Source organism: Mustela nivalis (genome assembly GCF_964662115.1).
Source record: "Mustela nivalis genome assembly, chromosome: X".
Lineage (NCBI taxonomy): Eukaryota > Metazoa > Chordata > Mammalia > Carnivora > Mustelidae > Mustela > Mustela nivalis.
Window position 1 is genome coordinate 52,832,691 of NC_139040.1, and position 24,721 is coordinate 52,857,411.

At 38.4% G+C, this 24,721-nt stretch overlaps 1 protein-coding gene across 4 annotated transcripts in view; it reads right to left on the reverse strand.

The window, feature by feature from the left end:
* Positions 1–24,721, reverse strand: part of PCDH11X (protocadherin 11 X-linked) — a 421,474-nt gene that overhangs the window by 159,599 nt on the left and 237,154 nt on the right. The window contains exon 5 of one of the 4 annotated variants that reach the window (XM_082715959.1): positions 19,121–19,267. The exons of the other annotated variants lie outside the window; for them this stretch is intronic. Coding sequence (XP_082572085.1) covers positions 19,145–19,267 — 123 coding nt within the window. The 3' untranslated portion in view covers positions 19,121–19,144. Of the gene's footprint in view, positions 1–19,120; positions 19,268–24,721 lie in introns of those variants that run through there. 4 annotated transcript variants of the gene reach the window in all.

Genomic DNA, 24,721 nt, shown 5'->3' on the forward strand with positions numbered 1-24,721 from the left:
TATGTATATACATATAATCACATATATACTTACATATGTAATTATATGTAACTATATGCAAAATTATGTTATGTATGTAATATATGTATATATGTAAATATATGTAATATATATGTAATATGTTATATATATACGCACACACTGTGTGTGTGTGTGTATATATATATATATATACAGTTTGCACCATAATTGTGCTAGAAACCAAAAATTGGTCTAATCATTTGGTTAAAATAGACCTATAGATGAGATTTTAATAAGGTTTACTTTTATTTTTTACTATTTTTTAAAAGATTTTATTTGACATGAAGAGAGAGAAGTAGCAAGAGAGAGCACAAGCTGGGGGTGCAGCAGGCAGAGGGAGAGGGAGAAGCAGGCTTCCCACTGAGCAGAGAGCCCAATGTGGGACTTGATCCCAGGATCCTGGAATCATGACTTGAGCCAGAGGCAGATGCTTAACCAACTGAGCCACCGAGGTGCCCCTATTTCTACTAGTTTTAAATTTACCTCTAGATTACATCAGCAGGCATATCAAAGTAACTAGAGACTATTTTTTACTATTGATATAAGCAAACTCAGCAGTATTTCCTCCAAGAGAATTTCTTTACTTTCATTTGCTTATAATAGTTTTAGAGTAGTTGAAATGAAGTACTTTTAGCATATAACATCATGTTGATCTGAGAGACTGACATAGAAACTTGAATCAACTAGATTTTTTTTTTCCTTTGGAATATTTCCTACCAAAATCAAGAGGCAAGAACATATGATGTCTGTGGCATTTATCTAGTTTTCCTTCATAGATACTTCAGAAGATTGTTAGCCCAGTGAACTACAGGAGGTGAAAGCCAACCTTACTTCTCACCTGAACTGATCTGTACCATAACTGGGAGTATTTTTAGATGTCCAGACATCTCACTAAGTGCAGAACTTAATGAGCTAAGATGGGTCGTGGGCATCTGAATATCCATGTTTCCTAATACCAATTTCATTTACCCAGCTCATTTGCCTGGAATTTTTCCCCCTTTCTTGTTTTACCTTTTAACTATTAGATGGGATTGGAGGAGAGAAAAGTAATTGGATATGCACTTACTGAACATTTACTTTGTTCTTGCTTTAGAATTATTGTGTCAACCCTCATAAGAACTCTATGAGAATGATATAAATATCCCCCTGCTACAGATATGGAAAACATTTAAAATAATGTGTCATTGGCCCCAAGCTTCACATATGAATAGTCATTGACTCAAATCTCAGTAAAAAGAGAACCCAATAATATGGCTGCCTGACCATGAATATCAGCACTACTTAAATATATTTTCTACAGAATCTCTTCCACCACCAGTTTGGGAATTTTGGCTGCTAAGAATTAGTTCAAATTTAACATTTCCCCTCTTGGGCATTATATCTTGCTCTGCAGGCAACTCTCCTTTAAGGATTTTATTTTCATCCTAAATGGCTCCCCACATTCTGGTCCCACCTCATCCTGAAGTTTTTGCCTCTCTCATATACCTTACATTTAATTTCCAACATGCTTTACTTATGATCCCATATGATAAATAAAGGGATAGGCTTTTAGCCCTTTGACTTCAGTGTCATTAAAAATATTTCATCTGTGTCTACAAATAATTTCCTTTGCTTGGATACAAGACATTGCTATAGGACTCATATGTAGATTGATGAGTCACAATCCAAACTTTATGTAAAGAAATGACTTAGGGGCACCTGGGTGGTTCAGTCAGTTAAGAATATGCCTAGGGCTGAGATAATGATCTCAGGGTCCTGGAATGGAGTCCTGTGTCAGGCTTCCTGCTTGGAAGCAGTCTTATCACTCTGCACTTTCCCCTCCCTGCTCATGCTCACTCTCTCTGTCTCTAATAAATAAACAAAACCTTTAAAAAATAAATAATTTATATAATAAAGACATACCATCACTGATTTCTTCCTTGTATTTTGAAAACTGAGAATCTATATTTTATTTATGTGAATTGCTATTGTATTAAAGAGTATTTAGTCTATATATTTTGTCACTTTAATGCCTAATAACTTTTAGATATTAACATTATAGTTTATTTTCAAAATTGGTTGCCAATATTTTGCAGTCTAAGAGCTCCAGAAGAATGGTCCCCATCTGTTCCAAAGTATATTAATTTGTTGTGAGTGTTCACAAACATTTTATATGTGAATATGGCACCAACTGCTATGCTGCTGAGATTCACTAACATGCCATGGGAGTCAGTGGCATGTCAGGTCATACTTGGGATGAATGTCTCTTAAAGAGGCATTCTCTATTCATATAGTAAGAATGGGAGGTAATGTATGGTTGAGAAAAAAATCATGGACTTTTTTTTTTTTTTAAAGATTTATTCATTTGACAGAGAGAAATCACAAGTAGACAGAGAGGCAGCCAGAGAGAGAGAGAGAGGGAAGCAAGCTCCCTGCCGAGCAGAGAGCCCGATGCGGGACCCGATCCCAGGACCCTGAGATCATGACCTGAGCCGAAGGCAGCGGCTTAATCCACTGAGCCACCCAGGCGCCCCAAAAATCATGGACTTTAAAGTTAGAATGTTTAAGTGTGGGTGCCCCTAACTAATATTGCAAACTGTGTAACATTAGGCATAACATTTAACCTCTCTGAACTTCAGTTTCTTCAGTAAAGAAAATGGGATATTACTAGCTATACATCAACAAAACTGCTATTAGGACTGAGGAAAAGGAAATAATTGTGATAGAACACATAGCATGATGATTACATATTCCTGTTACATCTTATTCTCTCCTGTTAATCTGTCTCATGTCAATTTGATTCTATGTTTAGCTAAAGGAGAATAGGGCTGAGGAAGTTCTTCTTTCCCAACACTTCTCACAGTATAAAAAGTTACATCTAAGATTAACTTGATGTTTTGAGGCTTTCCACAACATAACCTTTCAAGATAAAAATAACCCTCAAGGGGCACCTGGGTGGCTCAGTGGGTGAAGCCTCTGCCTTCGGCTCAGGTCATGATCCTCCGGGCCCAGGGATCAAGCCCCACATTGGGCTATCTGCTCGGGGGGGAGCTTGTTTCCTCCTCTCTCTCTCTCTCTGCCTGCTTGTGATCTTTCTCTCTCTGTCAAATGAATAAATAAAATCTTAAAAAAAATAACCCTCAAAAGATCTCAGATTAAGCTTTGGAAAAATTCTGACCTGAGATCCTTCCATGATAATAGTTCGTTTACATTCCCATACAATATGCACTTTTCCCTTCAACATGGGTTAATTATAACAAACAACAACAACAACAATGAAAAACATCCTGAATTTCCAGGTAGAAGATAAATGCTTTGTCGTTTGAGAAAATAATGAATTATGAAGTTCATAGTTAAAAAATTAATATATGTGTATCTTACAAGTATTATCAAAATTATCTGATGTGAAACTGAAGCTGGGAACTAAAGGCAGGTAATGGTGTGTACACCTTTGAAACTACTATGTGGTTTCATAACCTCAGTAATAATACTTCTTTGATACTTTCACTGTTTTGTTTTATTTTAATTAATTTATTTATTCATTTATTTTTTAAAATTTAAAAAAAAATGTTTTATTTCTTCTCAGTGTAACAGTATTCATTGTTTTTGCACCACATCCAGTGCTCCATGCAATCTGTGCCCTCTCTGATACCCAGCACCTGGTTCCCCCAACATCCCATCCACTGTCCCTTCAAAACCCTCAGATTGTTTTTCAGAGTCCATGGTCTCTCATGGTTCACCTCCCCTTCCAATTTCCCTCAACTACCTTGACCTCTCCATCTCCCCTTGTCTTCCATGTTATTTGTTATGTTCCACAAATAAGTGAAACCGTATGAGAATTGACTCTCTCTGCTTGACTTATCTCACTCAGCATAATCTCTTCCAGTCCCATCCTAATTCATAGAAAAGTTGGGTATTAATCCTTTCTGATGGAGGCAAAATACTCCACAGTATATGGACCACACCTTCCTTATCCATTCATCCCTTGAAGGGCATCTTGGTTCTTTCCACAGTTTGGCGACCATGGCCATTGCTGCTATAAACATTGGGGTACAGATGGACCTTCTTTTCACTACATCTGTATCTTTGGGGTAAATACCCAGTAGTGCAATTGCAGGGTCATACAGAAGCTCTATTTTTAATTTCCTGAGGAATCTCCACACTGTTCTCCAAAGTGGCTACAACAACTTGCATTCCTACCAACAGTGTAAGAGGGTTTCCCTTTCTCCACATCCTCTCCAAAACATGTTGTTTCCTGTCCTGCTAATTTTGGCCATTCTAACTGGTATAAGGTGGTTTCTCAATGTGGTTTTAATTTGAATCTCACTGATGGCTAGTGATGATGAACATTTTTTCATGTGTCTGATAGCGATTTTTATGTGTTCATTGGAGAAGTGTCTGTTCATATCTTCTGCCCATTTTTTGATATGATTGTCTGTTTTGTGTGTGTTGAGTTTGAGGAGTTCTTTATAGATCCTGGATATCAACTTTTTGTCTGTACTGTCATTTGCAAATATCTTCTCCCATTCCGTGGGTTGCCTCTTTGTTTTCTTGACTGTTTCCTTTGCTGTGCAGAAGCTTTTGATCTTGATGAAGTCCCAAAAGTTCCTTTTCGCTTTTGTTTCCATTGCCTTTGGAGACATATCTTGAAAGAAGTTGTTGTGGCTGATATTGAAGAGGTTACTGCCTATGTTCTCCTCTAGGATTCTGATGGATTCCTGTCTCACGTTGAGGGCTTTTATCCATATTGAGTTTATCTTTGTGTACGGTGTAAGAGAATGGTCGAGTTTAATTCTTCTACATACAGCTGTCCAGTTTTCCCAGTACCATTTATTGAAGAGACTGTCTTTTTTCCACTCTATATTTTTTTCTGTTTTGTCAAAGATTATTTGCCCATAGATGTCAGGGTCCATATCTGGGCTCTCTACTCTGTTCCACTGGTCTATGTGTCTGTTATTATGTCAGTACCATGCTCTCTTGATGATCACAGCTTTGTAGTAAAGCTTGAAATCAGGTAACGTGTTGCCCCCAGTTTTATTTTTGTTTTTAAACATTTTCTTAGTGATCCAGGGTCTCTTCTGATTCCATACAAATTTTAGGATTATTTGCTCCAGCTCTTTGAAAAATACCAATGGAATTTTGATTGGAATGGCAGTGAAAGTATAGATTGCTCTAGGCAGTATAGACATTTAAACACTATTTATTCTTCTGATCCAAGAGCATGGAATGGTCTTCCATCCTTTTGTGTCTTCTTCAAATTCTTTCATGAGTGTTCTGTAGTTCCTCGAGTACAGATCCTTTACCTCTTTGGTTAGGTTTATTCCCAGGTATCTTATGGTTCTTGGTGGTAGAGTAAATGGAATTGATTCTCTAATTTCCCTTTCTGTATTTTCATTATTAGTGTATCAGAAAGCCACTGATTTCTGTACATTGACTTTGTATCCTGCCACGTTGCTGAATTGCTGTATGAGTTCTAGTACTTTGGGGGTGGAGGTTTTTTTTGTTTTGTTTTGTTTTGTTTTGTTTTGTTGTTTGTTTTCCATATAAAGAATCATGTCATCTGCAAAGAGCAAGAGTTTGACTTCTTCAATGCCAATTTGGATACCTTGTATTTCTCTTTGTTGTCTGATTGCTGTTGCTAGGACTTCTGAAACTATGTTGAACAAAAGTGGAGAAAGTGGGCATCCTTGTCGTGTTCCTGATCTCAACCGGAAGGCTGCAAGCTTTTTCCCATTGAGGATGATATGTGCTGTGGGTCTTTCATAGATAGATCTTGTGAAGTTCAGGGATGTTTCCTGAATCCCTATACTTTGAAGTGTTTTAATCAGAAACGGATGCTGGATTTTGTCAAATGCTTTTTCTGCATCAATTGAGAGGACCATGTTGTTTTTCATTTTCCTATTATTAATTTGTTCTGTCACTTTGATTGATTTGCGAATGTTGAACCACCTTGTTGCCCAGGGATGAATCCCACCTGGTCATGGTGGATAATCTTTTTAATGTCCTGTTGGATCCTGTTTGCTAGGATCATGTTGAGAATCTTAGCATCCATATTCATCAGTGACATTGGTCTGAAATTCTCCTTTTAGGTAGGGTCTTTGCTTGGTTTGGGGATCAGGGTAATGCTGGCTTCATATAAAGAGTCTGGAAGTTTTCCTTCTGCTTCAATTATTTGAAACCGCTTCAGGAGAATAGGTGTTATTTCTTCTTTGAAAGTTTTGTAGAATTCCCCAGGGAATCCATCAGGTCCTGGGCTCTTGTTTTTTGGGAGGTTTTTGATAACTGCTTCAATCTTGTTACTAGATATCAGTCTATTCAGTTTGTCAGTTTCTTCTTGGTTCAATTTTGGGCATATATAGTTTTCCAGGAATGCATCCATTTCATCTACTTTGCTTAGCTTATTGGCATATAACTGTTGATCATAACTTCTGATGATTGTTTCTACTTCCTTGGTGTTCATTGTGATCTCTCCCTTTTCATTCATAATTTTATGAATTTGAGCTTTCTCTCTTTCCTTTTGGAATGGTGTGGCCAATGGTTTATTGATCTTATTGATTCTTTCAGAAACCCAGCTTCTAGCTTCATTGATACATTCTACTGTATCTCTGGCTTCTACCTCCTTGATCTCAGCTCTAATCTTGATGATATCCCTTCTTACGTGCGGAGTTGGTTTGATTTGTTGTTGATTCCCCAGTTCTTTAAGGTGTAGAGACACCTGCTGTGTTCTGGATTTTTCAGTTTGTATGAGGGAGGTTTGCATGGCTATGTATTTCCCCCTTAGGTCTACCTTTGCTGTATCCCATAGGTTTTGGACCGAAGTGTCTTCATTCTCATTGGTTTCCATGAATTGTTTCAGTTCTTCTTTGATCTCCTGGTTGATCCAAGCATTATTAAGCAAGGTGGCCTTTAGCTTCCAGGTGTTTGAGTTCCTTCTGAACTTTTCCTTGTGATTGAGCTCCAGTTTCAAAGCATTGTGATCTGAGAATATGCAGGAAATAATCTCAGTCTTTTGGTATCCGTTGAGCCCTGATTTGTGACCCAGTGTGTGGTCTATTCTTGAGAAGGTTCCATGTACACTTGAGAAGAATGAGTATTCTGTTGTTTTAGGGTGGAATGTTCTGTATATATCTATGAAGTCCATCTGGTCCAGTGTGTCATTCAATCCTTTTGTTTCTTTATTTATTTTCTGCTTCAATGATCTATTTTTGAGAGAGGCATATTAAGGTCTCCTGCAATTTATTTCTTCATATCAATATGACTCTTTATCCTGATTAATAGTTTTCTTATGTAATTGGCTGCTCCCATACTGGGGGCATATATATTTACAATTGTTAGATCATCTTGGTGGATAGTCCCTTTAAGAATTATGTAATTTCAGAGACAAGATGGCAGGGAAGTAGGAGGAGGTGTCCTTTCAACATGTACCCTAATGTGAGCTGATTACCTTCCAAAGAACTCCAATCACCCATGAAATCAGCCTGAGATCAGAATTATACACGTCTGGATCTATACAGGAGCAGAAGAAGCTAGTGGGCAGGTAAGGTGGAGTGGGAAATTTGGACTGATATCGGAAGATAAACAAAAGGGGGAGGGAGCCACCAGAGACTACCCACTGGAAAGTAATATTCAATACAAGAGTGCCCTGTGTCTGGGAACCAGCATTAACTCAGGAGTCTTGTAGAAAGCACCCAAAAAGAGCAAAGGATCACCAGGGGTAAATTCTAGGAATCGGAGTGTTAGGGCCAGGGGCTTAAGTCCCCAGACCCAGGACAGCCACTCCTGGCGCAGAGCCAGAGAGAGTGTGGTGGAGAAACCAGGTCTTTGTCCCTGAGCCACCAGTGTGCCTGAGAGTGCATGGGGCCCAGCTTATGTGAGGTGCTGGGAGCCTCGCCAGCCAACAGAAGTACAGCCTTTTTGCAGTCCCCACGCAAGTGCCCTGCCATGCCATCAGAGTCCGAGTCACACCCTGCACCCTACCCTGAGAGAGTTACGCACAGGCACCGGCCAGGTGATCTCGGACCCGGAAAGACCAGGCACTCCCAACCCAGGCCAGTGGGAAAATCTCAGTGTGTGATCACTGCTTGGAACCTCTCTGGCAGTCTGGAACTGCTCAGACAGCCACTTCTGCCATGGTTTTGGGTACAAGCAAAAAATCCTGAGTCCCCAGGGACCGGAACTCAAAACCTGTTCTGCAAGTGGAAAAGGGGGGATTTATTTGGGCTCTGCAGCTAGACTGTGCTTCTCTCTGAGAGGGAGGTCAGGGTGAAGTTTGCTTTCCTCTAAACCTACAAAAACCATCACAAGTGGTCAAAGTGAACAAATATAAAAACCTCCAGAGAACAAAAGCCTTTAAAAAACCAGTTTCCTCAGAACCCACCCCCTTGAGGGGGGCTGGCGGACTTAACTCAGAGAACATCATTGACTGAAAACCCACGTGGCGGGCCCCTGCCCCAGAAAACCAACCAGGAAAGGAAAAAAAAAAGCTGGCAAGAGAACAACCATCAATACTTCATAAGACAACTTTCAATTTAATTCATTCCCACTATTCCGGCACATTTTTTTTAATATAGATAATTTTTCATTATTATAAGGAAAATTTTTAACCTATTTACCATCACAGTGAGGTGTCCAGTACATCAAATTCCATAATAACCTTCTAACCTGAACTTTTTGATATGTACACCTGTGTTTTCCTTTAGCATTTCTATTTTTAATTTTTTTAAAATTTAGTTTAATTTAATCTAGTTTATTCCTTTTTAAAATTTTATTTTCTAATATTCATATAAAGTTAAACTTCAAGAAAATCCCCTTTCCCCAATCAATGCTATCCTTATAGGTAAACCAATTTTTAATCCCCCTTTATCTTAGGAAAATTGAGTCCTTTAACAAAGATATCAAGATACATCCAGGAAGAATCAAAACAAACCTCCTTGCCCACACTGAGAATTTATTACCATTCTCCCATCTTTTTCTTCCACCAGTGTTTCTGTGTTTGTCCTGATAGTATATAAATCTTACACTTGGGGTTCTTTTTGACGATGTTCTGCCTTTATTTGCATATATATGCAAATATATATGCAAATAAAAGCAAATATATATATATATACATATATATGTATATATATATATATATACTTTTCTCTTGTCATATACTTTTATCAGTCTTTTTGTTTGTTTTTGTTTGAATATTTCACAAATCTTACCTTGGGGCCCAATGGGTTGAACCTTCTCTTTTATCTTACCTTTATTTCCTGTCTCTCTCTCTCTCTCTCTTTTTTTCTTTTCCTTTTCTATTTTCTCTCATTAGGGTGGGGAACCCTGATTGCTCAGAAGTGTTCCAGGGTGCATCTTGACTGCACCATGGTCGATACATCCAGCTACATTCATTTAGCCATCTCTCACCAAAATGACTCGGAGGAAGAATGCCCAACAGAAGAAAAATACAGAGGATGGGACTTCTGCAACAGAGCTAACGGCTATCAACATAGACAATATGTCGGAAAGAGAATTCAGACTAACAATGACCCAAGCAATAGCTAGGTTGGAGAAAGCCATGGGTGACCAAATGGAATTGATTAAGGCTGAACTGAAAACGACCAGAGATCATGCTTTCAATGTTAGGGAAGAGCTGAAAGCTACCAGGGATGAGATTCACAATGCTCTCATTGAGTTCCAATCTAATCTAAATTCCCTCAAAGCTAGATTCCAAAGCTAGGGTAACTGAGACATAAGATAGAATTAGTGATCAGGAGGACAAACAGATAGAGAGAAAGGATCAGGAGGAAGCCTGGAACAAACAGCTTAGAAGCCAAGAAAACGGAATCAGGCAAAGAAATGATGCCATGAAACGTTCCAACGTCAGAATTATTGTAATCCCTGAAAGGGAGGAGAAAGAAAGAAGTTTAGAAGATATAGTGGAACAAGTTCTTCATGAAAATTTTCCCAATCTCGCGAATGGAACCAGCGTTCATGTACTAGAGGCCAAACAGTCTCCATTCAAGATTATAGATTCCAGAGAAACATCAAAGCACCTGATAGTCAAACTGAGGAATCATAATAGTAGATATAATCTCTTGAAAGCCACTAGGACTGAGGATCCTTAATTACAGAGGAAAGCCCATCAGAATAACATCAGACCTGTCCACAGAGACCTGGAAATCCAGAAAGGGCTGGCAAGATATATTCAGGGCAGTGAATGAGAAGAACATGCAGGCAAGAATACTTGATCCAACAAGACTACATTGAAAATTGATGTAGAGATAAAGAGTTTCCAAGACCAGCAAGGCTTAAAAGACTATGCAACCACCAAGCTGACACTGCAGGAAATATTAAGGGGGGGTTCTATAAAAGAGAAAAAAATCCTAAGAATAGCATTGGACATAAGTATAGAGACAATCTACAGAAAGAAAGACTTCAAAGGTAACACTATGTCAATAAAAACGTATCTATCAATAATCACTCTCAGTTTGAATGGCCTAAATGCACCCATAAAATGGCACAGGGTTTCAGATTGGATAAAACGACAGGACTCATCCATATGTTGTCTACAAGAGACCTATTTTGAACCTGAAGATACACCCAGACTGAAAGTGAAGGGATGGAGCAGTATCTTTCAAGCCAATGGGCCTCAAAAGAAGGCCGGGGTAACGATTCTCTTATCAGATGAATTAGATTTTAAACTAAAGACTGTAGTCAGAGATGCAGAAGGACACTAAATAACTCTTAAAGGGACTATCCAACAAGATGATCTAACAATTGTAAATATCTATGCCCCCAATATGGGAGCAGCAAACTACATAAGAAAACTGTTAATAAAGATAAAGAGTCATATTGATATGAATACACTAATAGTAGGATATCTTAACACGCCTCTCTCAGAAATACACAGATCATTGAAGAACAAAATCAATAAAGAAACAAGAGCATTAAATGACACATTGGACCAGATAGACCTCATAGATACATACAGAACATTCCACCCTAAAACAACAGAATACTCATTCTTCTCAAGTGCACATGGAACCTTGTCCAGAATAGACCACATACTGGGTCACAAATCAGGACTCAACGAATACCAAAAGACTGAGATTATTCCCTGCATATTCCCAGATCACAATGCTTTGAAACTGGAGCTCAATCACAAGGAAAAGTTCAGAAGGAACTCAAACACCTGGAAGCTAAAGGCCACCTTGCTTAAAAATGCTTGGAATAACCAGGAGATCAAAGAAGAACTGAAACAACTCATGGAAACCAATGAAATTGAAGACACTTCAGTCTAAAACCTATAGGATACGGCAAAGATGGTCCTAAGGGGGAAATACATAGCCATGCAAGCCTCCCTCAAAAAAAAATTGAAAAATCCAGAACACAGCAGCTGTCTCTATACCATAAAGAACTGGAGAATCAATAACATATCAAACCAACTCCACACCTGAGAAAAGAAATCATCAAGATTAGAGCTGAGATCAATGAAGTAGAAACCAGAGATAGAGTCGAAAACATCAATGAAACTCGAAGCTGGTTTTTTGAAAGAATCAATAAGATCGATAAACCATTGGCCACACTAATCCAAAAGAAAAGAGAGAAAGCCCAAATTCATAAAATTTTGAATGAAAAGGGAGAGATCACAACTAACAACAAGGAAGAAGAGACAATCATCAGAGGTTATGATCAACAGTTATATGCCAATAAGCTTAGCAACCTAAATGAAATGGATGCATTCCTAGAAAACTATAAACGCCCAAAATTGAACCAGGAAGAAATTGACAACCTGAATATACCAATATCTAGTAACGAGATTGAAGCAGTGATTAAAAACCTCCCAAAAAACAAGAGTCCAGTACCTGATGGATTCCCTGGGGAATTCTACAAAACTTTCAAAGAAGACATAGCACCTATTCTCCTGAAGCTGTTTCAAAAACTTGAAGCAGAAGGAAAACTTCCAGACTCATTCTATGAAGACAACATTACCTTCATCCCCAAACCAGACAAAGACCCTACCAAAAAGGAGAATTTCAGACCAATATCACTGATGAATATGGATGTTAAGTTTCTCAGCAAGATCCTAGCAAACAGGATCCAACAGGACATTAAAAAGATTATCCACCATGACCAGATGGGTTTCATTCTTGGGCTACAAGGATGGTTCAACATTCACAAATCAATCAATGTGATAGAACAAATTAATAAGAGAAGAGAGAAGAAACACATGGTCCTCTCAATTGATGCAGAAAAAGCATTTGACAAAATCCAGCATCTGTTCCTGAATAAAATGCTTCAAAGTATAGGGATAGAGGGAACATTCCTGAACTTCATAAGATCTATCTATGAAAGACCCACAGCAAATATCATCCTTAATGGGAAAAAGCTTGCAGCCTTCCCATTGATCAGGAAAACGAAAAGGATCCCCACTCTCACCACTCTTGTTCAATGTAGTATTAGAAATCCTAGCAACAGCAATCAAACAACAAAGATAAATACAAGGTATCCAAATTGGCAATGAAGAAGTCAAACTCTCTCTCTTTGCAGATGACATGATTCTTTATATGGAAAACCCAAAAGACTCCACCCCCAAACTACTAGAACTCATACAGCAATTCAGCAACGTGGCAGGATACAAAGTCAATGTACAGATATCAGTGGCTTTCTGATACACTAGTAATGAAAATACAGAAAGGGAAATTAGAGAATCAATTCCATTTACTCTAGCACCAAGAACCATAAGATACCTGGGAATAAACCTAACCAAAGAGGTAAAGGATCTGTACTCGAGGAACTACAAAACACTCATGAAAGAAATTGAAGAAGACACAAAAAGATGGAAGACCATTCCATGCTCTTGGATCAGAAGAATAAACATGCTTAAAATGCCTATACTGCGTAGAGCAATCTATACTTTTAATGCCATTCCAATCAAAATTCCATCAGTATTTTTCAAAGAGCTGGAGCAAATAATCCTAAAATTTGTATGGAATCAGAAGAGACCCCGAATCGCTAAGGAAATGTTGAAAAACAAAAATAAAAAACTTGGGTGCATCATGTTACCTGAATTCAAGCTTTACTACAAAGCTGTGATCACCAAGACAGCATGGTACTGGCATAGAAACTGACACACAGACCAGTGGAACAGAGTAGAGAGCCCAGATATTGACCCTCAACTCTATGGTCAAATAATCTTCCACAAGTCAGGAAAAAATATACAGTGGAAAACAGTTAGTCTCTTCAATAAATGGTGCTGGGTAAACTGGACAGCTATATGTAAAAGAATTAAACTCGACCATTCTCTTACACCGTACAAAAAGATAATCTCAAAATAGATAAAAGACCTCAACGTGAGACAGGAATCCATCAGAACCCTAGAGGAGAACATAGGCAGTAACCTCTTCAATATCAGCCACAACAACTTCTTTCAAGATATGTCTCCAAAGGCAAAGGAAACAAAAGAGAAAAGGAACTTTGGGGACTTCATCAAGATCAAAAACTTCTGCACAGCAAAGGAAACAGTCAACAAAACAAAGGGGCAACCCACGTAATGGGAGAAGATATTTGCAAATGACAGTACAGACAAAAGGTTGGTATCTAGGATCTACAAAGAACTCCTCAAACTCAACACACACAAAACAGACAATCATATCAAAAAATGGGCAGAAGATATGAACAGACACTTCTCCAATCAAGACATACAAATGGCTATCAGACACATTTAAAAATGTTGATCATCACTAGCTATCAGGAAGATTCAAATTAAAACCACATTGAGATAACACCTTACACCAGTTAGAATGGCCATAATTAACAAGACAGGTAACAACATGTGTAGGAGAGTATGTGGAGAAAGTGGAACCCTCCTACACTGTTGATGCAAATGCCAGTTGGTGTAGGCACTTTGGAGAACACTGTGGAGATTCCTCAAGAAATTAAAAATATAACTTCCCTATGACCCTTCCATTGCACTACTGGGTATTTACCCCAAAGATACAGATGTAGTGAAAAGAAGGTCCATCTCTACCCCAATGTTTATAGCCGCAATGGCCACGGTCGCCAAACTGTGGAAAGAACCAAGATGCCCTTCAATGGATAAGGAAGATGTTGTCCTACACTATGGAGTATTATGCTTCCATCAGAAAGGATGAATACCCAACTTTTGTAGCAACATGGACAGGACTGGAAGAGATTATGCTGAGTGAAATCAGTCAGGCAGAGAGAGTCAATTATCATATGGTTTCACTTATTTGTGGAGCATAGCAAATAGCATGGATGACAAGGGGACATGGACAGGAGAAGGGATTTGAGGGAAATTGGAAGGGGAGGTGAACCATGAGAGACTATAGACTCTGAAAAACAATCTGACATTTTGAAGGGGTGGGGGGTGGGACATTGTGTGCACCAGGTGGTGGGTATCTGAGAGGGCATGGATTTCATGGAGCACTGTGTGTGATGCAAAAACAATGAATACTGTTACGCTGAAAAAAATAATTAATTAAATTTAAAAAAATTATTAGGATAAAAAAATAAATAAAAGAATTATGTAGTGTCCTTCTGTACCTCTGACTACAGTCTTTAGTTTAAAGTCTAATACATCTGATATGAGAATAGCTACCCCGGCCTTCTTTTGAGGCCTGTTGTCATGAAAGATGCTTCTCCATCCCTTTACTTTCAGTCTGGGTGTATCTTTAGGTTCAAAATTGGTCTCTTGTAGACAACATATGGATGGGTCCTGTCGTTTTATCCAGTCTGCAACCCTGTGTTGTTTTATGGGCGCATTTAGGCCATTCACATTGAGAATGATTATTGAGCGATATGTTTTTATTGACATCGTGTTACCTTTGAAGTCTTTCTGTAGATTGTCTCTATTTTTGTTCAATGCTATTCTTAGGATTTTTCCTCTTTTGTGGAACCCCACCTTAATATTTCCTGCAGTGTCAGCTTGGTGGTTGCATAGTCTTTTAAACCTTGTTGGTTTCAGAAACTCTTTATCTCTTCATCCATTTTGAATGTAAGTCTTGTTGGATAAAGTATTCTTTGCTGCATGTTCCTCTCATTTAGTGCCCTGAATATATCTTGCCAGCCCTTTCTGGCTTGCCAGATCTCGGTGGACAGGTCTGACGTTATTCTGATGGGCTTCCCTCTGTAAGTAAAGAGCCTCTTTGTCCTAGCAGCTTTCAAGAGATTGTATCTACAATTATGATTTCTCAATTTGACTTTCAGGTGACTTGATATTTTTTTGGAATCTATAATCTTGGGTGGAGACCGTTCCTCCTCTAGTACATGAACTCTGGTTCCATTCTCAAGATTGGGAAAATTTTCATGAAGAACTTGTTCCACTATATCTTTTAGATCTTTCTTTCTCCTCTCCTTCAGGGATTCCAATAATTCTGACGTTGGAACATTTCATGGCATCATTTCTTTCCCTGATTCTGTTTTTGTGGCTTCTAAGCTGTTTGTTCCAGGATTCCTCCTGATCCTTTCTCTCTATTTGTTTGTCCTCCAGATCACTAATTCTATCTTCTGTCTCAGCTACCCTAGCTTTCAGAGAATTTAGATTAGATTGGAACTCATTGAAAGCATTGTGAAGCTCATCCCTGGTGGCTTTCAGGTCTGCCCTAACATTGTGAACATCATCCCTGGTGGCTTCCCGTTCTGCCCTAATCAATTCTGTTTGGTCATCCACGGCTTTCTCCTACATAGCTATTGCCTGGATAATTGTTAGCCTAAATTCTCTTTCTGACGTATTGTCTATGTTGATAGCCATTAGCTCTGTTGCAGAAGGTCCATCCTCTGTATTTTTCTTCTGTTGGGCATTCCTCCTCCTAGTCATTTTGGTGAGAGATGATTGAATGGATGTAGCTGGATGTATCGACCATGGTGCAGTCAAGGTGCACCCTGGAAAGCTTCTGAGCAATCAGGATTCCCCACCCAAATGAGAGATAAAAGAAAAGGAAAAAAAGAGAGAGAGAGACAGGAAAAAAAGGAAAGATAAAAGAAAAGGTTCAGCCCAAAGGGCCCCAAGGTAAGATTTTTGAAGTATTCAAACAAAAACAAACAAACAAAAAGACTGATAAAAGTATAGGACAAGAGAAAAAAATATATATGTATGTGCAAATAAAGGAAGAACCTCGTCAAAAAGATCCCCAAATATAAGATTTATATACTATCAGGACAAACACAAAATCACAGAAACACTGGTGGAAGAAAAAGATGGGAGAGTGGTTATAAATTCTCAGTGTGGGCAAGGAAGGTTGTTTTGATTTTTCCTGTATGTATCTTGATATCTTTGTTAAAGGACTCAACTTTCCTAAGATAAAGGGAGATTAAAAATTGGTTTACCTATGGGGTAGCATTGATTGGGGAAAGGGGATTACCTTGAAGTTTAACTCTTATGAATATTAGAACATAAAAATAAAAAAAAAAAGGAATAAACTAGACTAAACTAAACTAAAATTTAAAAAAAAATTCAAAAAATAGAAATGCAAAAGTAAAACACAGGTGTACATATCAAAAAGTTCAGGTTAGAAGGTTATTATGGAATTTGATTTACTGGACATCTCACTGTGATAGTAAATAGGTTAAAAAATTATTTATATAAAAAAAATAAACCAGAATAGTGAGAGTGAGTTAAAAATAAAAGTTGTCCTATGAAGTAGAGGTTGTTGTTCTCTTGTAGTCCTTTTTTTTTTTTCTTTCCTGGTTGGTTTTCTAGGGGAGGGGCCTGCCACATAGGTTTTCAGTCAATGATGTTCCCTGAGTTATGTCCTCCCACCCCCCTCAAGGGACTGGGCCCTGAGGAAACCATTTTTTTCAGGCTTTTGGTCTCTGGAGGTTTTTATTTGTTCACTTTTGTTTTTCTGTCTCGGCTTGACCACTTATGATGGTTTTTGTCGGTTTAGAGGAGAGCAAACTGCACCCCAACCTCCCTCTCAGAGAGAAGCCTCAGTCTGTTCCCCTGTGGGTGCTGCAGAGCCCATATAAGTTCCCCCTTGGCTGCTGGCAGAGAATGTTCTGAGTCACGGTCCCTGGGGATGTAGGATCTTCTGCTTGTACCCAAAACCATGGCAGCGGCCACTGTCTGGGGAGCTACACACCGCCAGAGAGGTTCCAAACAGGGATTGCACACTGAGATTTTCCTGGTGGCCTGGGCTGGAATGCCTGGTCTTTCTGGGCCTTAGAGTGCCAGGCTTGCACGTACCTCTCTCAGGGAGGGTGTGGGTCGGGCATTCGTCTTAGGTTCTGATAGCAGGGCATGCGTAGTAGAGCGCTGGGCTGGGCCTTCGAGCACCTCTCTCAGTGGAGGGTGAGGGGTGCGTGGGTCTCAGGATCAGTTAGCATGGCTCGGCATTCTGCTGTCTGGTGAGTTTCCCAGCCCCTCACAGGAGCCGGACCCCATGCGTTCTCGGGCATGCTGGCAGCTCAGGGACCAAGACCTGGTTTCTCCACTGCACTCTCTCTGGCTCAATGCCAGGGGAGGCTGTCCTGGGTCCGGGGACTTAAGCTCCTGTCCCTAGCCACCCCGATTCCTACAATTCTCCCCCGGTGATCCTTTGCTCTTTTTGAGTGCTTTCAACCAGTCTCCAAGTTAATGCTGGTCCCCAGACGCAGGACACTCTCATATTAGGGGGTATTACTTTCCAATCAGTCACCTCTGGTGGCTCCCTTCCCCTTTTGTTTATCTTCTGATATCAGACTGACATTCCCACTCTGCTTTACCTGCCCACTGGCGTCTTCTGCCCCTTTAGAGATCCAGACGTGTGTATTTCTGATCTCAGGCTGATTTCATGTATGATCAGAGTTCTTTAGTAGGTAATCAGCCCACTTTAGGGTACAGGTTGAAACAGCGCCTCCTCCTACTTTCCCGCCATCTTGTCTCCCCCCCCCTTATTTTTTAACATATTAATTTAATTGTATTTTTTCAGTGTTCCAAGATTCATTGTTTATGTACCACATCCAGTGCTCCATACAATACATGCCATCCTTAATACAGACACTTCTCCCCAGAAGACATACAAATGGCTATCTGACACATGAAAGAATGTTCATCATCATTAGCCATCAGGGAAATTCAAATTAAAACCACACTGAGATATCACCTTACACCAGTTAGAATGGCCAAAATAACAGGACAGCAAACAAGAGGAGAGGATGTGGAGATACTTCCACTGTTAATGAAGAATCACTGTAAGTGGCCCTACTGAGTAGACACATATTGAAATCAATACAAACTGCTGCCTAAGGGTATTGTAACATTTGATGTTTCAATTATACAATCTAGGAAGATAGTTTTCTTAAATTGCCTACTTTTTTTTTTTCCTTCGAGAGAGGAAAACATACTAGTATTGACCCTTTATCTAAGTTTCTAAACTTTCCTTTGGGGTTGTTTTACTTCAAGAACAAAACAGCAAAAATCCCAAACTTGTATATGACTTACCCTGTCAGTAATTGTAAGCCATTTAGAATATAAAAGAATTATAAGAGCCTATTTTACTTTATGAATACTGATTAGCCAAATCCTAGTAGATTTTTTTAACCATGCTGTGGTAAGACATAAGCATAGTGTAGCTATGATTCCTTTATCAAATTAATTACTGCAACTTATTGATCCTTTTAGGCACTATTCCAATTCTTTAAAACTCTGGGAATTTTAGCATCCTATCACTGTTAATTAGTCTTTCTTATTCTGCAGAAAGATTTTCATTAAGGCTTATCATAGTAGATTTAATATTTCTAAAAACTGTGTTTTTATGATACTTTAATATTTCATATTCTTTATGGTCCATATGTCTTATTGTTCTTTTATTTTCACTCCAGCATCATAAAGGGATCATCTTACTTTGCCATATGCAATTATGTTGCAGGTGTTCCAGCTAAATAGAAAATTATGTTATTTCAACCCTAGAAAGAGACTCCTTTAAAAATATTTCTTGTCTGGAATGCCTGTGTGGCTCAGTCAGTTAAGTGTCTGCCTTTGGCTGGGGTCATGATCCTGGGGTCCTAGAATCGAGTCCCACATCAGACTCCTTATTCAGTAGGGAGCCTACTTCCCCCTCTGCTTGGCGCTTGCTCTCTCTCTCTCTCTTTCTGTGTGTCTCTCTGAAAAATAAAGAATATCTTAAAAAAAAAAATTTCTTGTCCCAGGGACCACCTTCTACTTTCATTGTTCATTCTTGCTGTTCATATAATATAGTTGAGAAGAGTAGTTTTGGAGCCAGATCCAGGAAGTTTGCCTCATATCTTCGCTGTTTGCTAAAACATCTCTGTATCCCAACTCCTTCATCTATAAAATAGAGTTAATAATAATAATAATGATAGTAACAACAGGTTTAATCATTGTGATAGGTTTGTAATGAGAATTCAGTGAGTTAACATTTTAATTGTTTAAAAGACTACTTGGTACAGAATAAGTTTATATACATTTTGTTCAATAAAAATACAAATACCATTGCCACATATGACTTCCACCATCTTTTCAAAGTAAAAATTTGTTCTATTTTTATTATTTCTCTTGTTTTATCTCATAGTGTTTGTTCTATTTTATTTACTTTCTGTGCCAGATGTCACTTATGTTCTTTGTGGGAGAGATGAGTTACTAGCTGTGGGCCTTAAGATCTGGGGAACTGGGGCGCCTGGGTGGCTCAGTGGTTTAAGCCTCTGCCTTCAGCTCAGGTCATGATCTCAGCGTCCTGAGATCGAGCCCCGCATCGGGCTCTCCGCTCAGCGGGGAGCCTGCTTCCCCCTCTCTCTCTGCCTGCCTCTCTGCCTACTTGTGATCTCTCTCTGTCTATCAAATAAATAAATTAAAATCTTTTAAAAAAAAAGATCTAAGGAACTAATGATAAGCAGTAGGATCCTTTCTCCACTCTTATTTATTCTACAGCAGTTGCTTAGTACTACTGCACCGAGCTGCATATTTCTCAATGAATGTAAGTCACCATTATTCTGGGGAGCAAAGGAAGAAAGAAATAGAGACAAGGGGCACCTGGGTGACTCAGTTGGTTGGATGACTGCCTTTGGCTCAGGTCGTGATCCCGGAGTCCCGGGATCAAGTCCCGCATCTGGCTCCCAGCTCAATGGGGAGTCTGTTTCTCCCTCTGACCTTCTCCTCACTCATGGTCTCTCTCACTGTCTCTCTCTCAAATAAATAAATAAATAAAATCTTTAAAAAAAATAAAGAAAAATACAGATAAAACTAAATTTTCTTAAAGCCTCCAGTCCATTGACAAATACTTGAGACAGGTAGAGTATGACGTTCCTCTAGGAATTCCATATATATATATACATATATGGTGGGGGTGAGGGCAGAGAGGGAAGGAGAGACAGAATATTAAATAGACTCCACCTCAGTGCAAAGCCTGACGCATGGTTTGATTTCACAACCCTGAGATCATGACACAAGTGGAAATCAAGAGTCAAACAATTAACTGACTGAGCCATCCAGGTGTCCCAGAACTCCCAATCTTATTGTTAATGCCTTGCTAGAGGGAAGAACAACCTTAGCTTGACAACAGCTAGCCCTATGGGATCCTGTGAGTCTTCCTTAGCACATAAAAGTCCTTTTGGAAACTTATTTTGTCTTTATCTCCCCCAAATCCAAAGTATATAATCAATTGCTCCTCACAATCCCAGGGCATCTCTTTCTGCCCATGGGTCCTATTCCTGTGTATAATAAAAACACCTTTTTACACCAAAGACATCTCAGTTCTTTCTTGGCCAACATTTCCACATCAACAATCACAATATAGGTGTATTCAATGAAGTACAGTGGGAGCCAAATTAATGTTTATATTCATACTCAGGCTGTCATCTAAGTAGAATATTTTTTTCACAAGAAAGGTAGTTGGCTATTGAAAATCATAGAAGACCATGAAAATACCCCTAAAATATACTAGTTTTTATTTTGTTCTGATTTTTTGAGGGAATATTATTTAGTTTTAGGCCTACTAGTTCACTGAGCATAGTAATTATTAAGAACCAAAGACAGAGAAGGTGCACAAGAGAATTTACTATCCAAGGGGAAAAGATCATTATAAAATGATTCATTATTTTTAAAAAATCCATATTAAGTGGTGTATGTATATGGCATGTGCAGAACTGGTAAATTACTATTTTTGAGTAGCTATTTACCATAAGTACTGCACAGATGCTAAGATGACAGCTATGTAAGGACCAGGGGCAAGCTGTCTCCCCAAATTTTTGCATACTTATTATTTTAATGATAAGTTAATTAAGATACAGCCTATGCAGGAAAGACACTCAGAACCTCTTCTGTTCCCATGAAAGAAGGAAAGAAATCTCCCATGTGAAATGTACCCTTCCTGTACAAAGAGGTAACAAGAGATCCTTATCACTAGAGATGAGAAATTTAGATCTCAGAAGGCTTTATAAATTTAGTTCTTTCCTGTGTTAATTTTATCCATTCTGACAGGTGTGAGATCATTTATCATGGTTTTGATTTGTATTTTCCTACTGATGACTGATGTTGAGCATCTTTTCCTGTGTCTATTAGACATCTATATGTCTTCTTTGGAATAATATCTATTCACCTATTCTGCCCATTTTTATAGTGATGATGATGATGGTGGTGGTGGTGGTAGTGGTATTCAATTAGCCAACATATGATACATATTTAGTTTTTGATGTAGTGTTCAAAGATTTTTTAGTTGCATATAACACCTAGTACTAATTACAAAATGTATCTCCTTAATACCCACCACCAGGTTACCCCATTCCCCTACTCCCTCCCTTCTGTAACTTTCAGTTTGTTTCCCAGAGTCCAGAGTCTCTCATGGTTTCTCTCCCTTTCTGATTTCCTTCCATTCAGTTTTCACTCTCTTCCCCTATGATCCTCTGTGCTATTCCTCATATTCCACTTATGAATGAAAATATTTGACAATTGTCTTTCTCTGCTTCAGTTATTTCACTTAGTGTAATCCCCTCCAATTCCATCCATATTGATGCAAATTGTAGGTATTCATTCTTTCTGATGGCTGAGTAATAGCCCATTGTATATATAAACCGTATCTTTATCCATTCATCTGTTGAAGGACATCTCATCTTCTTGCACAGGATGGCTATTGTGGACATTGCTGCTATGAACATTGGGTTGCATGTACCCCTTCTTTTTACTACGTCTGTACCTTTGGGATAGATATCTAGTAGTGTAATTACTGGGTTGTAAGGGTAGCTCTATTTTTAACATCTTAAGGAACCTCCATACAGTTTTCCCAGAGTGGATGCACCAGCTTGCATTCCCACCAACAGTGTAAGTGAGTTCTCCTTCAGGGGTGCCTGGGTGGCTCAGAGGTTAAGCCTCTGCCTTCAGCTCAGGTCATGGTCTCAGGGTCCTGGGATTAAGCATTGGGCTTTCTGCTTGGGAGGGAGTCTGTCTCTCCCTCTATCTCTGCCTGCCTCTCTACCTACTTGTGATCTCTCTCTCTGTGTTAAATAAAAAAACAAAATCTTAAAAAAAAAGAAGGTTACCCTTTTTCTACATCCTTACCAACACTTTTTTTGCCCCTGCCTTGTTAATTTTTGCCATTCTAAGTAGTGTAATGTGGTATCTCATTGTGGTTTTGATTTGTCTTTCTCTGATGGCTAATGATGGTGAAATTTTTTTCATGTGTCTGTTAGCCATTTGTATGTCTTCTTTGGAGAAGTGTCTGTTCATGTCTTCTGCCCATTTCTTGAATGGGTTATTTTTATTTTATTTTTTTTTATTTTGGGGGGTGTTGAGTTTGAGAAGTAATTTATAGACAATGAATACCAGCCCTTTAAGTGTAATGTCATTTGAAAATACCTTCTTCCATTCCATGGGTTGCCTCTTAATTTTGTTGGCATTTTTCTTCACTGTGCAGAAGATTTTTAGCATGATGAAGTCCTCAAAGTTCATTTTTGCTTTTGCTTCCCTTGCCCTTGGAGATGTGTCTTGAAAGAATTTGTTGTAGCTGATGGTAAAGAGGTTATTGTCTTTGTTCCTTTCTAGGATTTTGATTGATTCCTGTCTCACATTGAGGTTGTTCATGCATTTTGAGTTTATCTTTGTGTGTGGTGTAAGAGAATGGCCCAATTTAATTCTCCTGCGTGTTGCTATCTAATATCCCCGGCACCATATACTGAAGAGATTGCGTTTTTTTTTGTTTTTTTGTTTTTCCCATTGGATATTATTTCTTGCTTTGTCAAACATTAGTCAACCATAGATGTGAGAATCCATTTCTGGGGTCTTTATTCTGTTACACTGATCTTTGGGTCTGTTTTTGTGCCAATACCAAGTTTTCCTGATGCTCACAGCTTTGATATATAGCTTGAAGTCAGGCATTGTGATGCCATTAGCTTTGGTTTTCTTTTTCAACAATCCCCCAATGACTTGGGATCTTTTTTGGTTCCATACAAATTTTAGGATAGTTTATTCCAGCTCTATGAATAATGCCAGTAGTATTTTGATAGGGATTGCATTGAAAGTGTATATTACTTGGGGCACTATAAACATTTTCACAATGTTTAATCTGCCAATCCATGAACATGGAATAATTTTTCATATCTTTGTGTCTTCCTCCATTTCTTTCATAAGTATTCTGTCATTTCTAGAGTATAGATCTTTTACCTCTTTGGTTAGGTTTATTCCTAGGTATCTTATGGTTTGGGGCACTATTGTAAATGGAATCAATGCCTTAATTTCTAATTTCTTTTCATTTTCTTTTAATCTTTTTCTATTTTTCTTAATCTTTAATCTTTTTAATCTTTTAATCTTTTTCTATCTTTTTAAGCTTTTAATCTTTTTAATCTTTTTCTAATTTTCTTTTAATTTCTTCTGTCATATTGTTAATATATAAAAATGCAACTGATTTGTTGTGCATTAATTTTGTATTCTGTTATATTACTGAACTGCTGTCTGAGTTTTAGTAATATGGGGGTGGAGTCTTGGGTTTTCCATGTAAAAATATCATGTCATCTGCAAAGAGAGGGAGCTTGACTTCTTCTTTTCCAATTGGAATACTTTTTATTTCCTTTTGTTACCTGATTGCTGAGGTTAGGATTTCTACTACTATGTTGAACAATCATAGTGAGAGTGGGCAGCCTTGTTGTGTTCCTGACCTTGAAGGTAAAACTCTTAGTTTTTCGCCATTGTGAATGATATTCACTGTGGGCTATTCATAGGTGGATTTTATGATATTAATATATGTTCCTTATATCCCTATACTTTGAAGAGTTTTAATCAAGAAAGGACGTTATATTGTGTCAAATGCTTCTTCTGCATCAATTGAGATGATCATATGTTTCTTGTTGCTTCTTTTGTTCATGTGATCTATCACATTGATTGATTTGTGAATGCTGAATCACCCTTGCATCCCAGGTATAAATCCCACCTGCTCATGGCATTTAATCCTTTTAATGTACTGTTGGATCCTGTTGGCCAGGATCTTGTTGAAACCTAAAACCTAAAACCTCTTTAGGTTTTGGCATCTATGTTCATCATCTTAATTCGTCTGTAATTCTTGTTTTTTGATGGGGTCTTTTCATGGTTCTGGGATCAGGGTAATCCTGGTCTTATAGAATATGTTTGGAAGTTTTCCATCCATTTCTATTTTTTGAGACATCTTCAATAGAATAGATATTATTTATTCTTTAAATATTTGGTAGAGTTCCTCTGGGAAACCATCTAGCCCTGGACTCTTAGTTTTTGGGAAGTTTTTGATTACTGTTTCAGTTTTATTGTTTTCTATTTCTTCATGTT